Here is a 19,977-nt window from a genome sequence, read left to right as displayed (position 1 = left end):
ACACTACATTTTTATTAAAAAAAAAAAAAAAACCTCAAAGGGTGTGAGTTTCAAAAGTGTCCCTTTGAGAAGCTTTATAACCCTTGAATGTGTAATTTCCCATATGATGTAGGTGCAAATATCATCAAAAACACATTTATGATGTTTAAAAGTCAAATGAAAAATATGACCTTCACTATAGGCCTACTCGTAGTAGATGGAATAATAACAAGGAGATTAATGAATGGATTTTCATTCATTAGATAGCTCCAATAGTCATTATTGCTTTTTATTGACATTTTCAAAAATAAATTCAAAACCCATTTATTTCAAGAACAGTTCTGACAATCCAATGTATTGTTGATTGTATTCGTAGTTGATTTATTGGCCTTGTCACGTGAGTGACTTTTTTTTTCTCTCTGCTACTCTGACACCGAAATAATGGAAATTCAAACTGTTCGTATACAGTTATGTTCGAGTTTAATCTTTCAAGTCTTAGTAGCTTTCTCGTTCATAACAATACATTGAGCATAAAAGATAGTATGAAACAAATCACAAATACATAACTTAGATTATCTTGGATGACCTGAACTGGTGATCCCCTCAGCTTGGCTCAGTCGTCATCGATGTCCGATATACTCGTCGTCGACCTCGGCACAGTCGCTTGGCTTGTCTCTTGGAAGCACCCATTGACTTGGCCACTCAGCTAGACGCTACCCTATCGGCGGTCCTCTCAGCTCCTCGGCCTTCACTAGTCCCTGCTACCACGCAGACTCCTGCCTTGACCTGCGATGCCCGAGCTCAAACGACGGCGAGCAGGCAAATGGAGATTGAGCTCCGTTCCAAAGTTCGGATAATGATTGTCCGAGTTCAGTTTTATCGGCAGCTGGAGCTCGCATCTCACCGACGTAGAAAACCCCCAGAAGAACGACTGCTGCCTATAAAGCGGAGATCTATGCTGGAAGTCTGATTAAAGTGTTTCTCCCCGATCCCCTATATTCATCAGCTTTTATTAACTCCCCTGGCCATAAAGATTAACACTAAAGTCCCTTACACTCCCATACACTTGCTTTTTCATGCCTTTCCTACACTAAAGAAATCATCCAATCATCATGCTTAAATATAGCCCTATTGAAACTCTACACAATATGTCTAGCCATCGTCTAGACTGCTGTTACATAACATCTTTACTCATGAACTTGTGAACAATAAACTACAACCAACCCCCTAGTGACATTGACATAGCCGAGTCTCGACTGAGCTAAAGAACATTCCTAGCCACCACCTGGATGGGAGCTATTACATAACACCTCTATTCACTCAATTTCTATAGTCTGAGGTAATACATCATATTGCAAACCGGGGATGCTGTTACCCTGCTATTTCTTTAACTTTTGCTTTGTCTCATTTCATGTGACTGCCCTATCTGAATTTGACTGATCTAGACATGCTGTTGCTATGCCAGTTTATTCTTTAACTTTTACTTTGTCTCAATTAATGTAAATTTCCAGACAGTCAGTCTCTTGCAGTTTGACCTAGTGGCTTTCTAGGACAACTTTAAAGCTCTAAATATTACAAATTCAAACAAATGCGATTTTACTTCACTGGCAAAATCAAAGATAAATTTCTCTCCTGACAGGCCTTCGTTTTGTTTTTCTCGTGATAATTGTGAAGCGCTTTGAAACATATCTGTCTTAAGCACTATACAAGTTTTCCAGTTATTATTATCTTCATTATTATTATTATTATTATTATTATTTATTTATGTTATCATTTTCCTGGGGCTGCAGAGGAAATTCAAAATATTCTGACTTTGCTTCCTCCGTAGTTTGTAGATAGTTTCAATTTCAGTTTCAATTTGATTATATTTCTGCATTTTCCATGAAAATCATACATAGTGTTACATGTACTGTATATTTTGAACAAAAATTAACATAATAAATTCACAGTCTAATAATCACGATAATATTCAAAGTATTTTAAAAAATACGATAAAATGAAAGAAATCAGCAATACGTAGTCACAGAGGAAGAGTAAACATCAGAAGTCTGGCATCTTAAGCTGGTGCTTGATGTAACGATGGCAGCCTCAGAAAAAAAATAGATAAAAAAGAAAGTTCAATCATTACTTTCATTTTAAATGCTTTTACTCCAAAGATACTATACAGTAGATACTAGTTATTGTACCGCTTCTGTTAAAGTGAATATAATTATAGGCTTTCTCGGTTAACTCCATACTTTTGTCATTCAAATTCGTGAATGTGAATTTGCATTCAAATTCACACAGCGCACGGACGCGAAAATATTCGGGCATTCATATTAAAGAATCCGAGCGATCAACTTAATCTATGGGAGCTCTGTTTCGTTTCCATCGAATCAAGTTCACAAATGTGCATTCAATTTCCAAATGCGAACACTGCATTTCTATACTCGTGCATTCAAATTCACGCCGCTAGTCCCGATGAGATTAAGGCATTCAATTTCATTTTCAGATGATCAATTTCCAACTTCGTGCAATCAATTTAATGAAGGGATTATAAAATAGATTTTTTTTAGAAGAATGGGGTGATGGGGTGAAAGTGGGGGCAGAAAAGGGCTAAAGTTTCTGAGGAAACGAGCAAAGAGGTACACACAACCCAGGCTTGTATGCATTTATGTTTAATGCTTCTGCTTGTTCTGTGCCCATGTAGGCCTATTTTTGGTTTTTCATTTCGAGAAATTATTAATTAGGTCCTATAAGGTCCAATCAGTAGTGCATCCGAACAATCAAACATAACAATTTTAGTATGGTTATACTCCTTGATGACACCGCACTTAAAAAAGGACAAGGCCCCAACACTAACCACACAATGCATCTAAATAAAGATAAACTGACACACAACGATCTCACATAGTCGGGCAAAAGTAAGCAAATAAGGTATCAATAAAAACTAGCAAGACGAATACAATGTTCATGTTAACAGTTTCAATGTAGTCAATTTTTTGAAGGTGTCAATCAACCTCTCCTATTAGGCTCGTTTGTATACAGGCTGCCATTTTACCCTCGTCATGCTCGTGAAGTTCAAATTTTTGAATGAACTGGTGGATCTATACGACAAAAAAAGAAAAATAACCTTCATCATAATGTTCAATCTACATTTTTCTTTGCATTACTTTTTTATATGACTATAAATGAATAAATAAGTATATATTCATGCAAGTCCGCTATATTTTGTGATGGCCTAACTGGAAAATTACGAGACAAATCAGATTCTGAACATGCATTAGAACGGTGTCTTCCTTTGCTTTTTAAAGTTAGGCCTATCGATAAAAGCATTCTGTGACTCGTGTTTAAACATTTTAATAGTGATAGAATCCACCCCCCCCCCCAAAAAAAAAGGCTCACGCTAGATTTCTATTGTGAAATTGTCTCTTATATACTTAAAAAATTAAATCGAAATTCATGGTTACGAGGATATCCGCAATGTGAGGTCTCTAATTATAGATGATAAAGCTATTTGCTGTGTCCCCTATACAACACATTACCAACATTCATGCTGCCTGCATAATAAGCTGTGTTTATGGTTCAGTGCCTTTTACTGCAGTATTAATGGACAAAACAGAACATGACTGCGTTAACTAGATCAGGAAGGTGTGTGATTCATGTGCAATACCAACAGGTGAGAGTGACGAGTTACTAGTAGAGTGTAGGCCCCTATATCATACTTTGCAGTATATAAATATATATTGCCTTGAGAGTTTCTTGTTAAAAACTATGGGCAGCGGTGACTCCAAAAGAACTATTCACTGAGGGGCGTAGTCCCGAAGTGAATAGAGGCCTATAGTTTGAACAAGAAACTCGAAATCAGGTAAAGTATATTTGTTTTATATTTTGGATCAAATTTCAAACAAAAAGAAGGGGAAATGGGGGAAATGCAGAACGAGAAGTCGTATGGCGGATGCGATGTTGTGAAGGGAGCATACGTTGACCATTAGAAGCACGCAGCAGCGCACGATGTCATCCACTGCTTGGTATTTGACAAGCGCGACGCGCGGTGCGAAGCAATGCGCGGTGTCAGAATTGTTTTCTGAAGTCACAATCGTTTTGTTAGAAATTGATACATTTCAAAGAGTGACGGTATGAGCAGTGCGCAATGTCAGAATTGCTTTGTGATGTCACAATTGTTTGTTAAAAATGTTACATTACACAGAGTGACGGGAAAAAATTGCGCACAATTTCAGAATTGCTTTGTGACATCATTTTGCAAATAGTATACTAAAATTTATTTGCAAAATGTCGTCATAGAAGTGACGACATTTTGCAAATAGTACTTTATGGAGTGTCAACTTTCTTACATAGCTGAAAATATCTTTAATCACGTGAAGCTCTTTCAGCCAATCACCAGAGGATAAAATTTTTATCCAAAATATAATACCGGTAGATATTACATTTAGGATAAAAAATTTATCCGACAGTCTGTGACTGGTTGAAAGAGCTTCATGTGATTATCGGTATTTTCAGCTATATCGGGGTGCTGGCCTGTTTGACGCTCCATTAAAATGATGTCACCAAGCATTTCTGAAATTGTGCGCAGCCTTTGCGCCGTCACTCTGTGAAATGTAACAATTTTTAACAAACAATTGTTACGTCACAAAGCAATTCTGACATCGCGCACTGCATGTGTCGTACACCGTCAACAATAAATCTATTAAAAAAACAATAGTGACGTCACAAAGCAATTTTGACATTGCCCGCTGCTCATACCGTCAGTCGAAATAATTATCAATAATTTCTTTTAAAGCAATTGTGACGTCATAAAGCAATTCTGACATTACGCATTGCTTATCGTAGAGTCATCTGGGCCCTGTTGCATACACTACCGCTGGACTTACCGCTCCTTTCTAGCGGTAAGTCTTCAAAGTAGCGGTAAATGTTATAATCCTTGATGCTGATTGGCTGTAACGCCTAATTTTGACGGTAGTTACCATTGAAATTCAACGGTAAGTTTTATGCAACGGGCCACTAATAAATGTAACATTTCTAACAAAACGATTTACAAAGCAGCTTGACAATCAACATCGTGCGCTGCTTTTAGTCCCTTCACAACATAGCATCCACCACTACGACAGGACTTCACGCTTCGCATTTTCCCCAATTCCCCCTTCTGGTTCCTTTTTTCCGACATGTTTGTTAATTCACAGATCAGCAGTTGCGATCTTAACAAATTTTCATTTGTAGAGGGAGACAAACTGAAGAAACTCAAACCTCCCCCTTCTTTTGTTTAAATTTTTGATCCAATATAAAAGAAATGCCTAATTTCGGGTTTCTGGCGAAAACTACTTGCCTCGGTGTCTCCAAAAGAACTATTCGCTTCGGGGATGCGCCCCTCAGTGAATAGTTTCTTTGGATTTACCTAGTGTTGGTGGAGATGAGGATTGGGCTTTCAACATTTTGCGAGATACCAAGAAACCACTTATGAAATACTACAGAGCATACTATTCCAAGAGGAATTCAAAGTTTATTTGATGAAAATCGGTTCTGGAATGGCTGAAACATTAAAAAAAAAACAAAGTAAAACAAAGCGATCGTAATAAAAGGTGGGTCCCACCTTTTATTTATTTCAAAACCAATTTTCATCAAATAAACGTTGATTTCCTTATGGAATTATACGCTCTTTCACATTTCATAAGAGGTTTGTCATAATTTCAACAACAAAAAAAGTTAGAAACCTGAAGTTAGGTCTCAACCAAAACTATATACATTTGTATTCCCTTTAACCAGAAACTCTCAAGGCAAATTGTATTTGTATAGACAGAAAATATATACGTGACAAATAAGGAGGTTGGATTCGTTCATTCCATTTATCGTTTATCACAAACTAATGCAACATACAAAGCGAGCGTGGTTTGCAACTGGCATTTCGTTGACTTCAACAAGCAACATCATTTCTATCTTTTTTTCTTTTTTTTCAGGCACAAACGTTCAACTTACGGCACATAGTTTAGCCGTCAGTACCCGTGCGCTAAATCACTCCTTCATGCCTTGCATGATTGAGTACGTACCACAGAACTCTATGTAGAGTTCTGTGGTACGACCACGACACGTACGTGAATAGACTAGACTCAGCGAGCAGTACAGTACGTCCCATGACGTAATTGGTAAACATCCTTTCGCCGGCGAACAAAATGGCGTTGCATCAGCGTGGACGAAGTGCGTGCCATTCTCCTGTTCTCAACGTCATTTAGCCCAATTTTAAGTGGTCGAATCGACATTAGCTGATTGTATCTGCCAGATTTTGGTACAAACTACGGGAATATGCAGTCAGTTTTGGTTTATGGGCGTCAAATCGCCCGTGCCGTCATGGGTTATGTACCGTACGATGCAAGCAGGAGTCTCGAGTATCGCAGGGAAAGGAGACGGAGGATGCGCCTGGTTACGGCATCATGCGGCTTCTCCAAGGATGACTCGGCGGCTGACGCGAACAGTCGGGTCTTCAAACAGGGCATGTTCGGAGATGACGCGTGCTTCGTAGCCAGATACAAAGGATTCAATGTTTTAGGTGCGTTATGAAAAAAAAAATGACAAAAGTGACCATTTTGTTGCCTGTAACATTTCCTCCTCTCTCACACTCAGCACAGGGTCTAGTTCTAGATGTCTATAAACTAGTTAGAACGTCTACCTGAAGACAGTGAATCAGTGAATCAGTGCTGCAGCATGTTTGGTTCAGTGTAGTGGCAGTTACAGTTACACACCCTCGGCCGCCCTGGCCCTCGGCCCTCTGAATCCAAACAAAAGGTCTAACATGTTAACGTTAGCTAGAATGTAGACGCTAGACTCTGTTTGAGTAATTGTGTAGTGTCCAGGCTAACATATAGAACTCCATAGCCTAGTTCTTAAGGATTTAAATAGTGCTGACATATTGATTGTGGCCGTGTGGATGTGGTAAAGAAAGTGCAAACTGCAATGTGTCAAGGTGCTCAGTCTTACTTATACTAGTGGAGTAGTAACTGCGACAGCCGCCACACGCAGTGTGTGCGTGTGGCGGCTGCGCCGTGCTCCCATAAAAGATCTTCATGTTGAACAAACGGGTGCCTTTGCGGCGCTATATTTCCTTAATTTTTCAACAGAAACTACTAGGAATACTTACATGGGTCGATGAAACCTAAATGACTATCATCGGCGACTGTTTGATGCATTTCATTGCTTGTGATGCACAAAATGATGTCTTATAAGCAGCTCACCGATGTTCACAGAATTCACAATCACTTGCACAAGCGCACAGAATACTTGAACTATAACATAAGCGAAACTGCGGGGAAGCCGCCAGGACCGCGCCTGGCGGCGCGGTCTCCGGGGCTAGTGGAGTAGGGTCTAATCGCTTATCTTCCCCCCACCCCCCCCCCCCCCCCCCCAAAAAAAAAAAGAAATAGAGGTCTAGACGTCTATAGAGACATGGTATGAACATTGCCGGATACCATCTTATTCCAGATGCATAACTTTCTGTGTAATAATGACATTCTAAACGTTGTAATATGCATGGGACTTCGCAGACCTATCTTATTGAGCATTTGATTGTATCATACAATGTATATGCCGAAATCGCCAGAATGCGACACAAAATGTAGAAATGCTAAGAAATTCACAATTTTCCTCAGATTTACAAGAAGATGTAGATTTATCACAAGATTTTACCATGTAAATTGTTCAAGATGTTCATGTTTGACCTTTTACTGCACAATATGAAGTTTGAGCCTCATTTGCCATTTTTCTCTTTGTCATCCGCTCGGTACGAATGTGAACAGCAACTCATTGGTATGAATAGTGATTCTGGTGCATGAATAAGATGTGAAAGATGTTGATTAATTCCATTTCGATAATCATGTTCAGAACTATAATGCCATTTTGTACTGTGCTAAAAGATATTTGATGAGGGATCAACTTGGAAGTATATGTTTCCAAAATCAGAGAAAAATTCACATACACCTGATAATTTTTCAAAATATGTAATTGTCAGAATGTTATTTTTGCTCGAAAATTTCATCCTCTGAGGACAAAATTCAGAGCAAAGACAAACAAGTGTCCAGTATTACCTACACAATAGACTCGTACCAGTCATCACTAGAGCGTACAGATTTTTATTTTTTATTTATTTATTTTTTTGTACTATCATGTAACGTTACAGTCCGTCTGGAAGTGTAATGACCAGGTATGTTTGTAGGCCAAGGGGTAAACCAGGATTAATTACCATTGACCCTTGACCCGTCCACTAGCACTACCCTTGTCCCCCATCACCCATGACAGCCCCCACACACGTAAAAAATGTTCCACGGCCCTTTATGACAGACTAAACATGAGGACCACTAGACTTGCATTGTACATCTATGTACATTGTTGTACATACATGTACAGTGTGTGTACTGAGAAACTCAGTGTAGTTTCAGTAGATGCTGGCGGGCCGCTGACAGTATGCCTGTGGGACACCTATTCGGATGCAATCGATGCAATCAGCAAGAGCTTATCGGCATTCAATTTTTTTTTTCTGTTGCCACTTCCAGGATAAAAAAGTCTGGAGGGGGGGGGGGGCATCCAAAGTAGCCCCCCATGGTTATGCCGGCCCCCCTGTACACTTGTAAAATCAACTGGCAACAGACAGGAAATAGGGCATTGCAAAGGCATTACAGCCAGTTTGACTTCTCCAAAATATTGGGTGATACGTAAATTCTAGCAGCACCCGGGCAGGCTGCAAATCAGCTACATTATCTCTTAGTTGTGACCATAGACTGAGATCAGGGCTTGTTGTTATAACATGTTAACAACATGCACATTAGGACACTGATTGTGACGATTGGGGATGAACAATTTTTCCTCATATTCATGCTGCCTTGTGAAATGCTGTCACACACACACACACACACACTCACACACACACTGCATGCATACTATCACGAACAGGGAGAGTATGAGTGCATGCGGGGAAAGTGACTCTCCATATCACACTGAAGGGGTGGTACAGTGTAAGCAGGGCAGGGAGGTCTCTTTCTACCTCCCTGGTGTAAGCAACACTGAGTGTAAGTGCATTCATGAGTAGAAGCTGACGATGCTCGATAAGATGACCGCCTCTGCGCTAGTCTCACTGCCTTAAAATGGGCAATGTTTAAATTGCAGTCGGCATAATCTATTATGAACTAATTAGAAAATTATCCTCATAAGGAAGTGAAATCCTTGCAATCTAGGGATTTACTTGTTATTTTTAGAAATTAATGACAAACAATTGAAGTGTTTCCGCCAGATTTGTCCTGATAAAGCGATTCATCGTTCTGATTAAGTGGTGGAAATAACAAGTGAAAAAAATTTTTACATCAAATTTTCTTGCACTTCAGCGGGGTTCCCGCTAAAACGGTTCCCGATTAACGGGTGAGCACTGTAGTGCGCATCAGGAGTGTGAAGCATGATGTCCCGTGAGGCCAGGGTCCTGCTAAAGGGTTGTTAATGTTCTGTGGTGCTGTCTTAGCCTCTCTATTCTTTAACATGTATGACTATGACAAACTAAAGTTTGGCAGGAGAGAGCTGAATTTTAGGTGGGAGAAAATACATCTGAAGTGGGAGACACACAGCTAGAGAGGGAAAAATTCAAACTCATGCGGGAGCTGGGGAGATTTTGCGAAAATAACCCCAAAGACGGAGATTTCATGCTGAAATCAGGAGAGATGTACTGTAGTCTCTTCATGTGTGGCAATACTACCAGTTTGGTCCACGAAACAAAATATTTGATAGTACTTTGTAAAAATAAAGAACTATACAAGACAAAGGAAGAAATGCATTAAAATTAGAAAACTAAATATTTAAGAATGAGAAAGATCAAGAAGAGGTTGAGACAAGTATGAAAAAGGATGATTTTGAACCAAATTTGTACAGCTTTACATTGAAACAATATTAGGAACTCCAGTAGCAATGTAGCTTGTTTGAAACATTGTACAGTGCTTATAATATATTTATGTGATGGAGGGCAACAATCTATCAATCAGATGCAATTGAACGGTGCCGTTAGACATCTGCTGTACAGGTACTTAACTTAAATGGACCACAGTGACATTAGCTTGAAAATTGTAAATACTAGTGATGACATTATTGCAAGTACTGTCTGCATACTGTCCTACATTTTGGCAATACTCTGTACACTGTAACCTTGTGTAGTGCAGCTTTGCATTGATTTTTACATTCCCAACTGCCGTATACGTAAAGAATAAATCAATAGGCAAGATACAGACACAGTTGGCCATCACCAGTCACCTCTTGTTTTGCTGTTGCCTCCTCGCCATTTACTACAGTCATCACAGTGAGGGCAGACTATGCATAGTGTCAAGGTGACTTTCCTGTGGATCAATGCACACACACCTCAGACACACACACCATTGACCCTCTGGACATCTATCAATCATAGACCTTCCATACCTTTGTACATTAAATGGTTGGGGGACACTGCTCAGTAAGGATGTTGTAGTGCTATGTATGAAGGGGGAAGAAAACCAAATGGCCCCTTTCAGCTCTTGATGGTACTTTTATACGTGATATACATTTAAATACAAAGTGTAGGCCTATTTATGCATTTTATGGCTTAGTATTCGCTATTAGCAGGACAAAGATTGTCTGCACTTTACATGTACATTCTCACTTATCACATCTGTAAGAACAGCATTGGCCACCAATAATTTTTTTTCAACTAAAAAAGACAAAAATGAAGCTACTAAAAGATACATTTAAGAAGTACAATGTACTAGGGAAATGAGGGGAAAAAGTAGCTCCCTTCTGTCTCTAGGCCATGCACTATACAATGTATGTAGGCCTGTTTGTACACTATAACATGCATGCTGATCAAGATGCATGAGCTACATACATGTACACTAGTATGGAGCATTTGTGAATGTTCATTCACAAATTGCTGATTGTATTCCTGAAACAGAATACATTAATTTATTACCATTTGAAGACAATTCTGCTGAGCTCATGCAAGAATTTAATCACGTTCTTCTTTGCAGTCTTTTGCATTAATTTTGTTTTATGTTTTGCATGCATGGTATTAAAAAAGCCCTTGTTGGTGGATTTCCTACATTTGGCTTGGGTATGCTATTGCTATGTAAGGTGTTGCAATGTACTATGTAAAGAAGGGCCACACTTGTGGCAGATTTACATGTAGTAAAGATGGAGTGTACCGTATATTTTGGCTGTTTGCTGCAACGCAGTGTTATAGCTAAATAGAAATGTACGTACTATGTTGGATGGTGTGATGTATCCAAAGAGTGGCCACACAAAGTTGCATCTTAGCATTGTGACCTGATTCTACAATAAATGTGATTGTGTGCAGATTTCACTTCAGAGAAGATAGAAGTTACAAGCCATCAGATGTACAGTAATACATACATGTACGCTGTAGCATATTTGAGTATAAAATCTAATTTAAAAGAAAAAGAAAAAAAAATCCCTGCAGCTCTGAAGCAAAGTGTCTGTTTTTGGTTGTGAACCTCCTATAACATGTACAGGTTGTACAACCCTGTGGCAATATTCTGTGAAGTTTTTTTTTTTTTTAATGTTTACAAATAATGTTTTGAATTTGCAAAATAGTGTCTTTTGATGAGAGTCACAGCAAGAGTTGCAAGCATATTGTGTAGATTTCCCACACTATCCTGGACTTGCCTTCTTTCCATGGAAATCCAGCACTGACGCCGCCTAAGGTCACTATATACTAGTAGTAACCTCCTTAGAAAAATTCTTCAATGGCACAGCAGTTGGTTTCAGTGGTGTGTGCATGAGTAATACATTAGGTTGTGGTGGTTTAGAGGGAAGCAATACTGCAGCTGCATTTCAAAAAATTGTTGGTCATTACATAAAATAATATCTATCAAGCATTACTCCCCCCCCCCCCATTTTCATTGGGTTCCTAATCAATTAACCTGTAAGTGTGCTAGAGGTTTAAAACAGTCAGCTTACAGTTTTCATACATGTACACAATGTACATTGTACAGCCTGTCCACAGTACAGTGTAGTGTAGCTTGACAAGGTGGTGGTGTGAAATGATTGCTCCCATGTGTTTCGTACATTATGCTGGTCAGAATAGGGTACCGTACAAAGTGATTATAAATGTTCTACAAAGAATTATACGTGTGAGTTGTTAGTTTGTGATTAGCCTTTGGAAATTTCATGTACAGTTTAATATTGTCTTTACTCAGATTTTTGCTTTTGTGATAGCAGGGTGGATTAGAATGAGACTATTGTACTAGATGGAAAATGTTCTTTGCATTTTTAGGAGGTAGATACACATACTATATGAGCAATGTCAAGTCTATTATGTGAAAGGAATTAGTGTTTTGTTTTTTCAATGATCTTTGAACCAGCACTTTTGGTCTTGATAATTGTATTGACAGGGCTCCACACTAACTTTTTTTTTTTTTTGGTGGCCGAATGGGGCAACCAAAATCATCAATTTCACATTTTTGGTGGCCTTAGAGAAAAATTTGGTGGCCAAAAAATCCCCCAATAAAAACATTAAAAGTCCTGCTTTTTTTAATGAGTCAAATATTTAAGTTTTATCATCGTAAATATTGGAAGTCCAAAATCTTGAATAAATAAATAAATAAATAAATAAATAAATAAATAAATAAATAAACCTCAATAAACTCGCAACACTCACTCTCAGGCACTAGTTCAGTTCTTTTCATCCATCCTTTAAACAAATGTAACTGTTGAATGGTGAACACTAAGTATAATAGTCATTGACAGGCATAATATGGGTTGCAACATCTGAACATAAATAAATGACGTCAGATTACATGCGAATAATTAAGAAGCTAGAAGAACATGTTTCTATTTCTCAAAACACAAAAGACAAAGGTACTACGTTTGCACACACTCACTGCATGCATTTATGCATTTCCGGCGCAAAAAGTTACGAATTTATTGACATACTTTTCAAAAAATTTTGGTGGCCCGAGGTGGGCCACCAAATTTGCCCTTTTTTAAAATTTGGTGGTCCGACTTTCATTTTTGGTGGCCCCGGGCCACCGTTAGTGTCGAGCCCTGGTATTGAGCATGGTTTTAGGAAGTTGTGTCATTCATGATGACACAGATTCAAGTTGTGAATAGTACCATTTGTTTGTAAAGTAGGCAGAGCCTGCAACAGCCGTGCTTACAGACAGTTTACACTTTTGTAGTAGCTAGCGTGGTTTGCTGTATGATCTTTGAATTCGTCACTCACTGTGGAAGGTAACATCACACACTAGACAGGCAATTTGCAGGGAAGTTTATGACAGTTATCCGGTACATTTGGATAAAACAGATGTAGATGAATGAAGAGACATAGCTACATACTGTATTTGAAAAGAGCTTAACCTGTTGAAGACGAGTCCCGAGAATACTCGGGCTGGTGTCTTTCGGAAATGTGCGTTATACAAAATCAGTCCATCCTCAACAGGTTAAAGGATACCGCTGCATTTAAAAGGACCCATAAAAATCACCTGTTTTGATTACCAGCACTTTTCTAACGACTGATTTTGTTTCTATTTCTCTGAATACAGGAGTCGCTGATGGAGTTGGTGGATGGAGGGACTATGGTATTGACCCATCCCAGTTTCCATGCCAACTGATGAAAATGTGTAAGAGGATGGTGAGGGAGGGGCGTTTTGACCCCCAATCTCCTGTAGCCATCATTGCCACGAGCTACCAAGAACTCCTGGAGAACAAAGCTCCTCTAATGGGTATGTATTGAAAAATAGCAAGAAACAGAAAACCTATGGTGGGTCCCACCTTTTATTAGGATGGCTTTGTTTGGGATATCTCAGCCATTTCAAAACCAATTTTCATCAAATAAACTTTGAATTCTTCTAGAATTATATGTTCTTCAATATTTCAAAAGAGGTTTCTCATTGTCTAAAAACTTATCATAAAAAACGTTGGAAAACTTAAGCCCCATCTCAAATGAAACTGTACCCTCTCTTTAAAATGCTAAAATTCTAGTATTTTTGATTACACGTTTTTTCCATATCTGGGAGATTACTGTATACGCTATAATTTTCGCGTACATAAATTTTCGCGAATTGCCGCTGTCACACATTTTCGCGAGTGGTTAAATTCGCGATTGGGGGACCAGAGAAAATATGAAGTGGCAAAGAAAGTGTGAATTTTCAACTTACTAGCAAATAAGAATGATACTAGTTATACACTGCATGAAAAAGACTTGCCAAACTCTGCGAACTAGTAAGTTAGAATTCAACATTTTGAAGTGGTTAAGTCCATCGCGCTAGATTTCTGACGAGTGGTCCCCTTGCAATAATGGTATACTGGTACTGAAATGTTCGTATCATCAAGGCAAGGGATTCATTTTGGAAGGTAATATTTTCGCGTGTTGTTAATTTCGCGAATAGCTCCCGACTCGCAAAATTCGCGAAAATAAAACCCCCGCGAAATATATAGCGTATACAGTACTCTATGAATTAGGCCTACATCGTAACTTGATAAGACTAGGTACACGTAGGATACATGTGTGTATACACATGAATCACTGCACAGTGATTCTGTAGGGAAAGATTTTGGCAATGGGGTTAAAGGCCAAGGGAAAATAATAATAATAATAATAATAATAATAATGATAATAATAACGATTCACAATTCTTGTATAGCACACACATTTATGAATGTCTCTAAGCGCTGGTGGAAGAAAACAGAAAGAAAGAAAAAGGAAGAAGGTACAGTTTCAGAGATGGTTAGACATGAGACATGAGACTATTCAATGAAACAAATGAGTTTTTAACATATTTTGAAAATATCTGAAAGTATTTTCATGAAAATGGATGTTACCAATTCGTGATTATTTGAAGAGTGTGTGGGTTATGGGGTCAAAGGGCAAGGGGCAAAGGTCAAGTGAAAAAGCTAAAATCCCCAATACATGGTGTACCTGCGCTCTCAATTTAGCCATCCATCCAAATGAAACCTTCTTCCAGAAAAGTAGATACTCAACACATTTGTGACAAACATGTCAGATTTTTTGCCAATTATGAGATACTGTCATCTCACATTGTCAAGGCTACTCTATCAGACCTATTAGAAGAATTATTCATTATGACGGAGGCATATCAGTCGCCGTAGCGACATTTCTAGTTTTTGTCGAACCCAGTGGAGGTGAGGGGAGACTAAGGGATCGCCTGCGGTGTTTGTCCGTCCGTCGTCCGTCCGTCCATTGTCCGTCCGTCCGTCGTCCGTCCGTCTGTCCGTCGTCTGTCCGTAACGCTACAAAAACTTCAATAACTCTTTACTCTGGGCTTCAATTGCAATCTAACTTCGAGGGAAGAGGGGTCATACAAAGTTTGACATTTTATTTTATATGAAGGTCACCTCAAGGTCAAAGCTCACAGGCAGGGGTCAATGAACTTTAGGGCCCAATGTTAAGTTTTTATGGCGCGTTTCTATTATGGGTCATAACTTTTGATCCATAACTCCATTTGTGACCAAACTTGGATGGTAGATGTCCCTTGGGATGTGGGTGATCACCACAAGGTCAAAGGTCACAAGCAGGGGGTCAACGAACTTTTAGAGCCCAATGTTAAGTTTTTATGGCGCGTTTCTGTTATGGGTCATAACTTTTGATCCATAACTCCATTTGTGACCAAACTTGGGTGGTAGATGTCCTTAGGGAGTGGATGATCACCACAAGGTCAAAGGTCACAAGCATAGGTCAATGAACTTTTAGAGCCCAATGTTAAGTTTTTATGGCACGTTTCTATTATGGGTCATAACTTTTGATCCATCGGTCCGTTTGTGACTAAACTTGGATGGTAGATGTTCCTTGGGGAGTGGATGATCACCACAAGGTCAAAGGTCACAAGCAGGGGTCAACGAACTTTTAGAGCCCAACGTTAAGTTTTTATGGCGCGTTTCTATTATTGGTCATAACTTTTGATTCATAACTCCATTTGTGACTAATCTTGGATGGTAGATGTCCTTGGGGAGTGGATTGTCACCACAAGGTCAATGGTCACAAGTATGGGTCAACGAACTTTTAGAGCCCAATGTTAAGTTTTTATGGCGCGTTTCTATTATGGGTCATAACTTTTGATCCATAGGTCTGTTTGTGACCAAACTTGGATGGTAGATGTCCCTTGGGGAGTGGATGGTCACCACAAGGTCAAAGGTCACAAGCAGGGGTCAACGAACTTTAAGGGCCCAATGTTAAGTTTTTATGGCTCGTTTCTTTTTTGCCATAGATTTTTACCCTTTTACACTGTCTCTGTATCTCCTTTCATCTGTTTGTATCTCTTTTTTTTATCTGTTATATATCCCAATCGCGTACAATTTCTTGTACGTGAATAATAATAATAATAATAATAATTGCATTTATATGGCGCTTCATACTGACGTTTCTAAGCGCACACATTATGGCATTATGGCACTTGCCTTGTTTAATATTCTGTGGTAGATATTTGCAAGATGTTTCTTTAGCAATTTAAACAATATATGATTGCAGATGACTGTGATCAGTTTTCTTACCATTACATACATGTACATATGTACCATGTACATTGTAAATTCTATCAGGCCACTCTGCAAAGCCCAGCTGCCAGATAGGGTTGAATACACCAATATGACTGTGTCTTCAGGTCAGTTGCACAAGTTCAGGGAGGGACTGAATGGATATATGAGCCATTACAGCATGTGATTCCCATGTGAAGAAAACCCTTGATCCTCTAAAAGAGCAGACATGGCTATAAATAACAAAAATCCCAATTTGTGACAAGAACAAAATGATTCACTCTCACTGGCTCAGGAACAGTTAAAGGAGCATTGATAGTCTAAAAAGTTTTTTTAGGGTGAAAGACTAAGTTTGGCTTAATTTGATCAATGTACATATTCGATGATATACTGTATACGCTATATATTTCGCAGGGGTTTTATTTTCGCGAATTTCGCGAATCGGGAGCTATTCGCGAAATCAACAACACGCGAAAATATTACCTTCCAAAATGAATCCATTGCCTTAATGATACGAACATTTCAGTACTAGTATACCATATCATGGCTTACCAAACAGACCATACTGGCTAAGCTTGTTTACGTACATATAGCACGTCCACGTCTACTTGTAGAGAGCCATAATATCGCAAGGGGACCACTCGTCAGAAATCTAGCGCGATGGACGTTAACCACTTCAAAAATGTTGAATTCTAACTTACTAGTTCGCAGAGTTTGGTAAGGTTTTTTCGTGCAGTGTATTTAACCAGTATTGTTCTTATTTGCTAGTAAGTTGAAAATTCACACTTTCTTTGCCACTTCATATTTTCTCTGGTCCCCCAATCGCGAATTTAACCACTCGCGAAAATGTGTGACAGCGGCAATTCGTGAAAATTTATGTACGCGAAAATTATAGCATATACAGTAACTAATTTCTTTCTCCCTGCAATACACTACAAGGTACAATACATACATGTACATGTACAATGTAACATGTACATGTACATGCAGTTACTATCATTACTCAGTATACAAGTAATGCACACTATGGAGGACACTAACTGGAACTGCAGGTCATCTGGTGCATCCAAATGAGTAACTTTGGGTCACTTTGAAATATTCTATTACAGTGTTGGTGTACATGTAGTACATGAGTCAAGGCCAAGTGTGTTGTAAAATACAGCTCTTATGAGCTGTTTATGACATTGATTTGTTGTTATGATATGGATACATACGTGATTCATTGATGTATACGCTGTATACCATGAGAGCATAGGTTGTGTCAAACCACATCATATGAAGATGTCAGAAGTTTTACACAGAATTTACCATACGTACAATGTGTACTTCTGTTCTATATTATACACTTCTGTGTAGGTCTGTCACCAAGTATTGTTCAGCTACTGATAATCAGTCATGAACAATGTCTTTGCTTCTCAGTAAAGGAAATGAGCAGCAGGTCATTTGATGAGGATCCTTTTTTATGTTGCTAGTGTAGTTTTATGCTCCTTTTACCCTTTTACACTCTGTCAGTCTACATTCACCATGTAATTCTATCAGGCTACTCTGTTTTGATGCCTCCGCCACGAAGTGACGCCAGAGGCATTATGTTTTCAGGTTGTCCATCCTTCTGTACGTCTGTCTGTCCTTCTGTCCATCCATCCATAATCAGTTTTGTGAACACCGTAACTTAAAAAAACCATTAGAGACTGGCATACATGTACATATGTATGAGTGGGCGAAGTTGTGCCTATCGACATTTGGGTGCTCATGCTCAAGGTCAAATGCGAAGGTCAAGAAATGTCAAGGTCAAGGTCAAATGCTCAATATGTCAGTATTTCCCCCATAGCTACAATGTATGCAATGCCTGAAGGTATTTTCTCAAACTTGTGTATACATGTACTACCTAATAAAGATTCTCTAGAGAGAGTTTCAGGCTATGAGGTCAAAGGTCAAGTGCATATGTTAAAATTTCACCTTTTTCTCCATACATATGTATATCTCCAAACTGGTTCAAGGCATCTTCATAAAACTTGGTACATATGCATACATGTACATACTGACTGGCAGTGATTATCTTGGGAATTTTGGGGTCATGGGGTCAAAGGTCAACGTCAACTCCTCAAAATTTCACTATTTCCGTCATATTGAATTGAATAACTGAAACTGCACTGGTCTTGTACTTGAGACACAGTGAACAGTTCCAGCACGTTTATTTTCATATTTCACTTGACATCAAAATACATCCAAAAAAAGAATACAAACCAAGCAAGATACAAAATATGTTATAAGTCGGGTCATGAACAGAAAGTGTGTCAGCATACATACATGTAATGTACATATTCTCTATAACTTGTGAAATATGATGGAACCGCGAAAGCAAAGCTTGTAAACGCAGGTTCCATGAAAAAATACCGGTGTAAATTTGCTATGCAATCAATGGGGATATCTGTGCAATGCCAGCAGGATTTTTCTTGAAACTTAGTGTATGCTGTACATGTAGTAGTTACCCAATAGAGATTCACTGGTCAAAAGGTCAAAGGTCAAGTTAAATGCTGAATTTAAATTCTTCCTTCTTATCTCGGAAGTGGCCAAGGTATCATCATGGAGCTTAGTATATTTAAAATGCATATAGTACTGCCTGACAGTGATTCTCTTGCGAATTTTAGGGTCAGAGGGTCAAAGGCCAGGGTTGAAAGTTAAAATTTCACTGTTTAATAAACTGAGATTACACTTACCCCGGAAATTACTCAATGCATAAACTAATAAAAGGGTCAAAAGTCAACTAAAAACCCTCAAATCCCCAAATACGTGCTCTCTTTAGACAATTTAGCCATTTACCCTTGTTACAGTTTAAGAAAAGTGAACAATCAACACATTTGTGTCATTGTAATATTTTTGCCAATTATGTGAAACTCTCATCGCACATTGTCAAGATGTTCTATAGAGCTACGGTGTATTTGGAGAACCATGCATTACAACTACAAGTATGGCGGAGGCATACCAGTCGCCATAGCGACATTTCTAGTTGTCTTGTGTTCATAATGCTCAAGTTCATACATGTGCATGTACATGTACAGAGTCGTGTAATATTATCTGGCAGTTGTCCTTTGAATGTTCTTTTCATTTCTTGTAATAAACTGTACAGTAAATACAGTCTTCTGACTTCTGCCTTACAGTATACTTGAAAGTAAAAAAATAGAACGCACCATCCTTCTCCCAGATTAACAGCAATGTTGGCAAGATAAGCACTCCACCAATCTTTCACTCCATAGCACTTACGCCTGCCTCTGGGTGGTTGTTGACACTAAGCCTAATAATTGCAGTGTACATCATAGGCATAACTATGCATTGTACACTGTGCCCTGGAACTAAATTTTGCATGTCCCACTGAACCTCTTAGGATGCTGCCCCTCCAACCAGTTCAATGTTTAACTGTCTAGTACTCACAGATTACCTGATTTCAGAGGTAAGGTATTTAGTAAAAATCATGATATCTGGATTGGTTCAAATTGATTGTTGATT

The 19,977-nt window shown here is 38.7% G+C and overlaps 1 protein-coding gene across 1 annotated transcript in view; it reads left to right on the top strand.

Moving 5' to 3' along the window:
* The first annotated feature begins 6,143 nt into the window (after positions 1-6,143).
* LOC139716669 (protein phosphatase PTC7 homolog) overlaps positions 6,144-19,977 on the top strand; it is a 50,034-nt gene continuing 36,200 nt past the window's right edge. Inside the window, exons 1-2 of the mRNA XM_071628198.1 lie at positions 6,144-6,517; positions 13,527-13,706. Coding sequence (XP_071484299.1) covers positions 6,274-6,517; positions 13,527-13,706 — 424 coding nt within the window. The 5' untranslated portion in view covers positions 6,144-6,273. The remainder of the gene's footprint in view (positions 6,518-13,526; positions 13,707-19,977) is intronic.

Source organism: Diadema antillarum, unplaced genomic scaffold (genome assembly GCF_040938485.1).
Source record: "Diadema antillarum isolate AM-2024a unplaced genomic scaffold, OU_Dant_1.0 scf00000068, whole genome shotgun sequence".
Classification (NCBI taxonomy): Eukaryota; Metazoa; Echinodermata; class Echinoidea; order Diadematoida; family Diadematidae; genus Diadema; species Diadema antillarum.
This window is presented reverse-complemented; position numbering and strand designations above follow the sequence as displayed.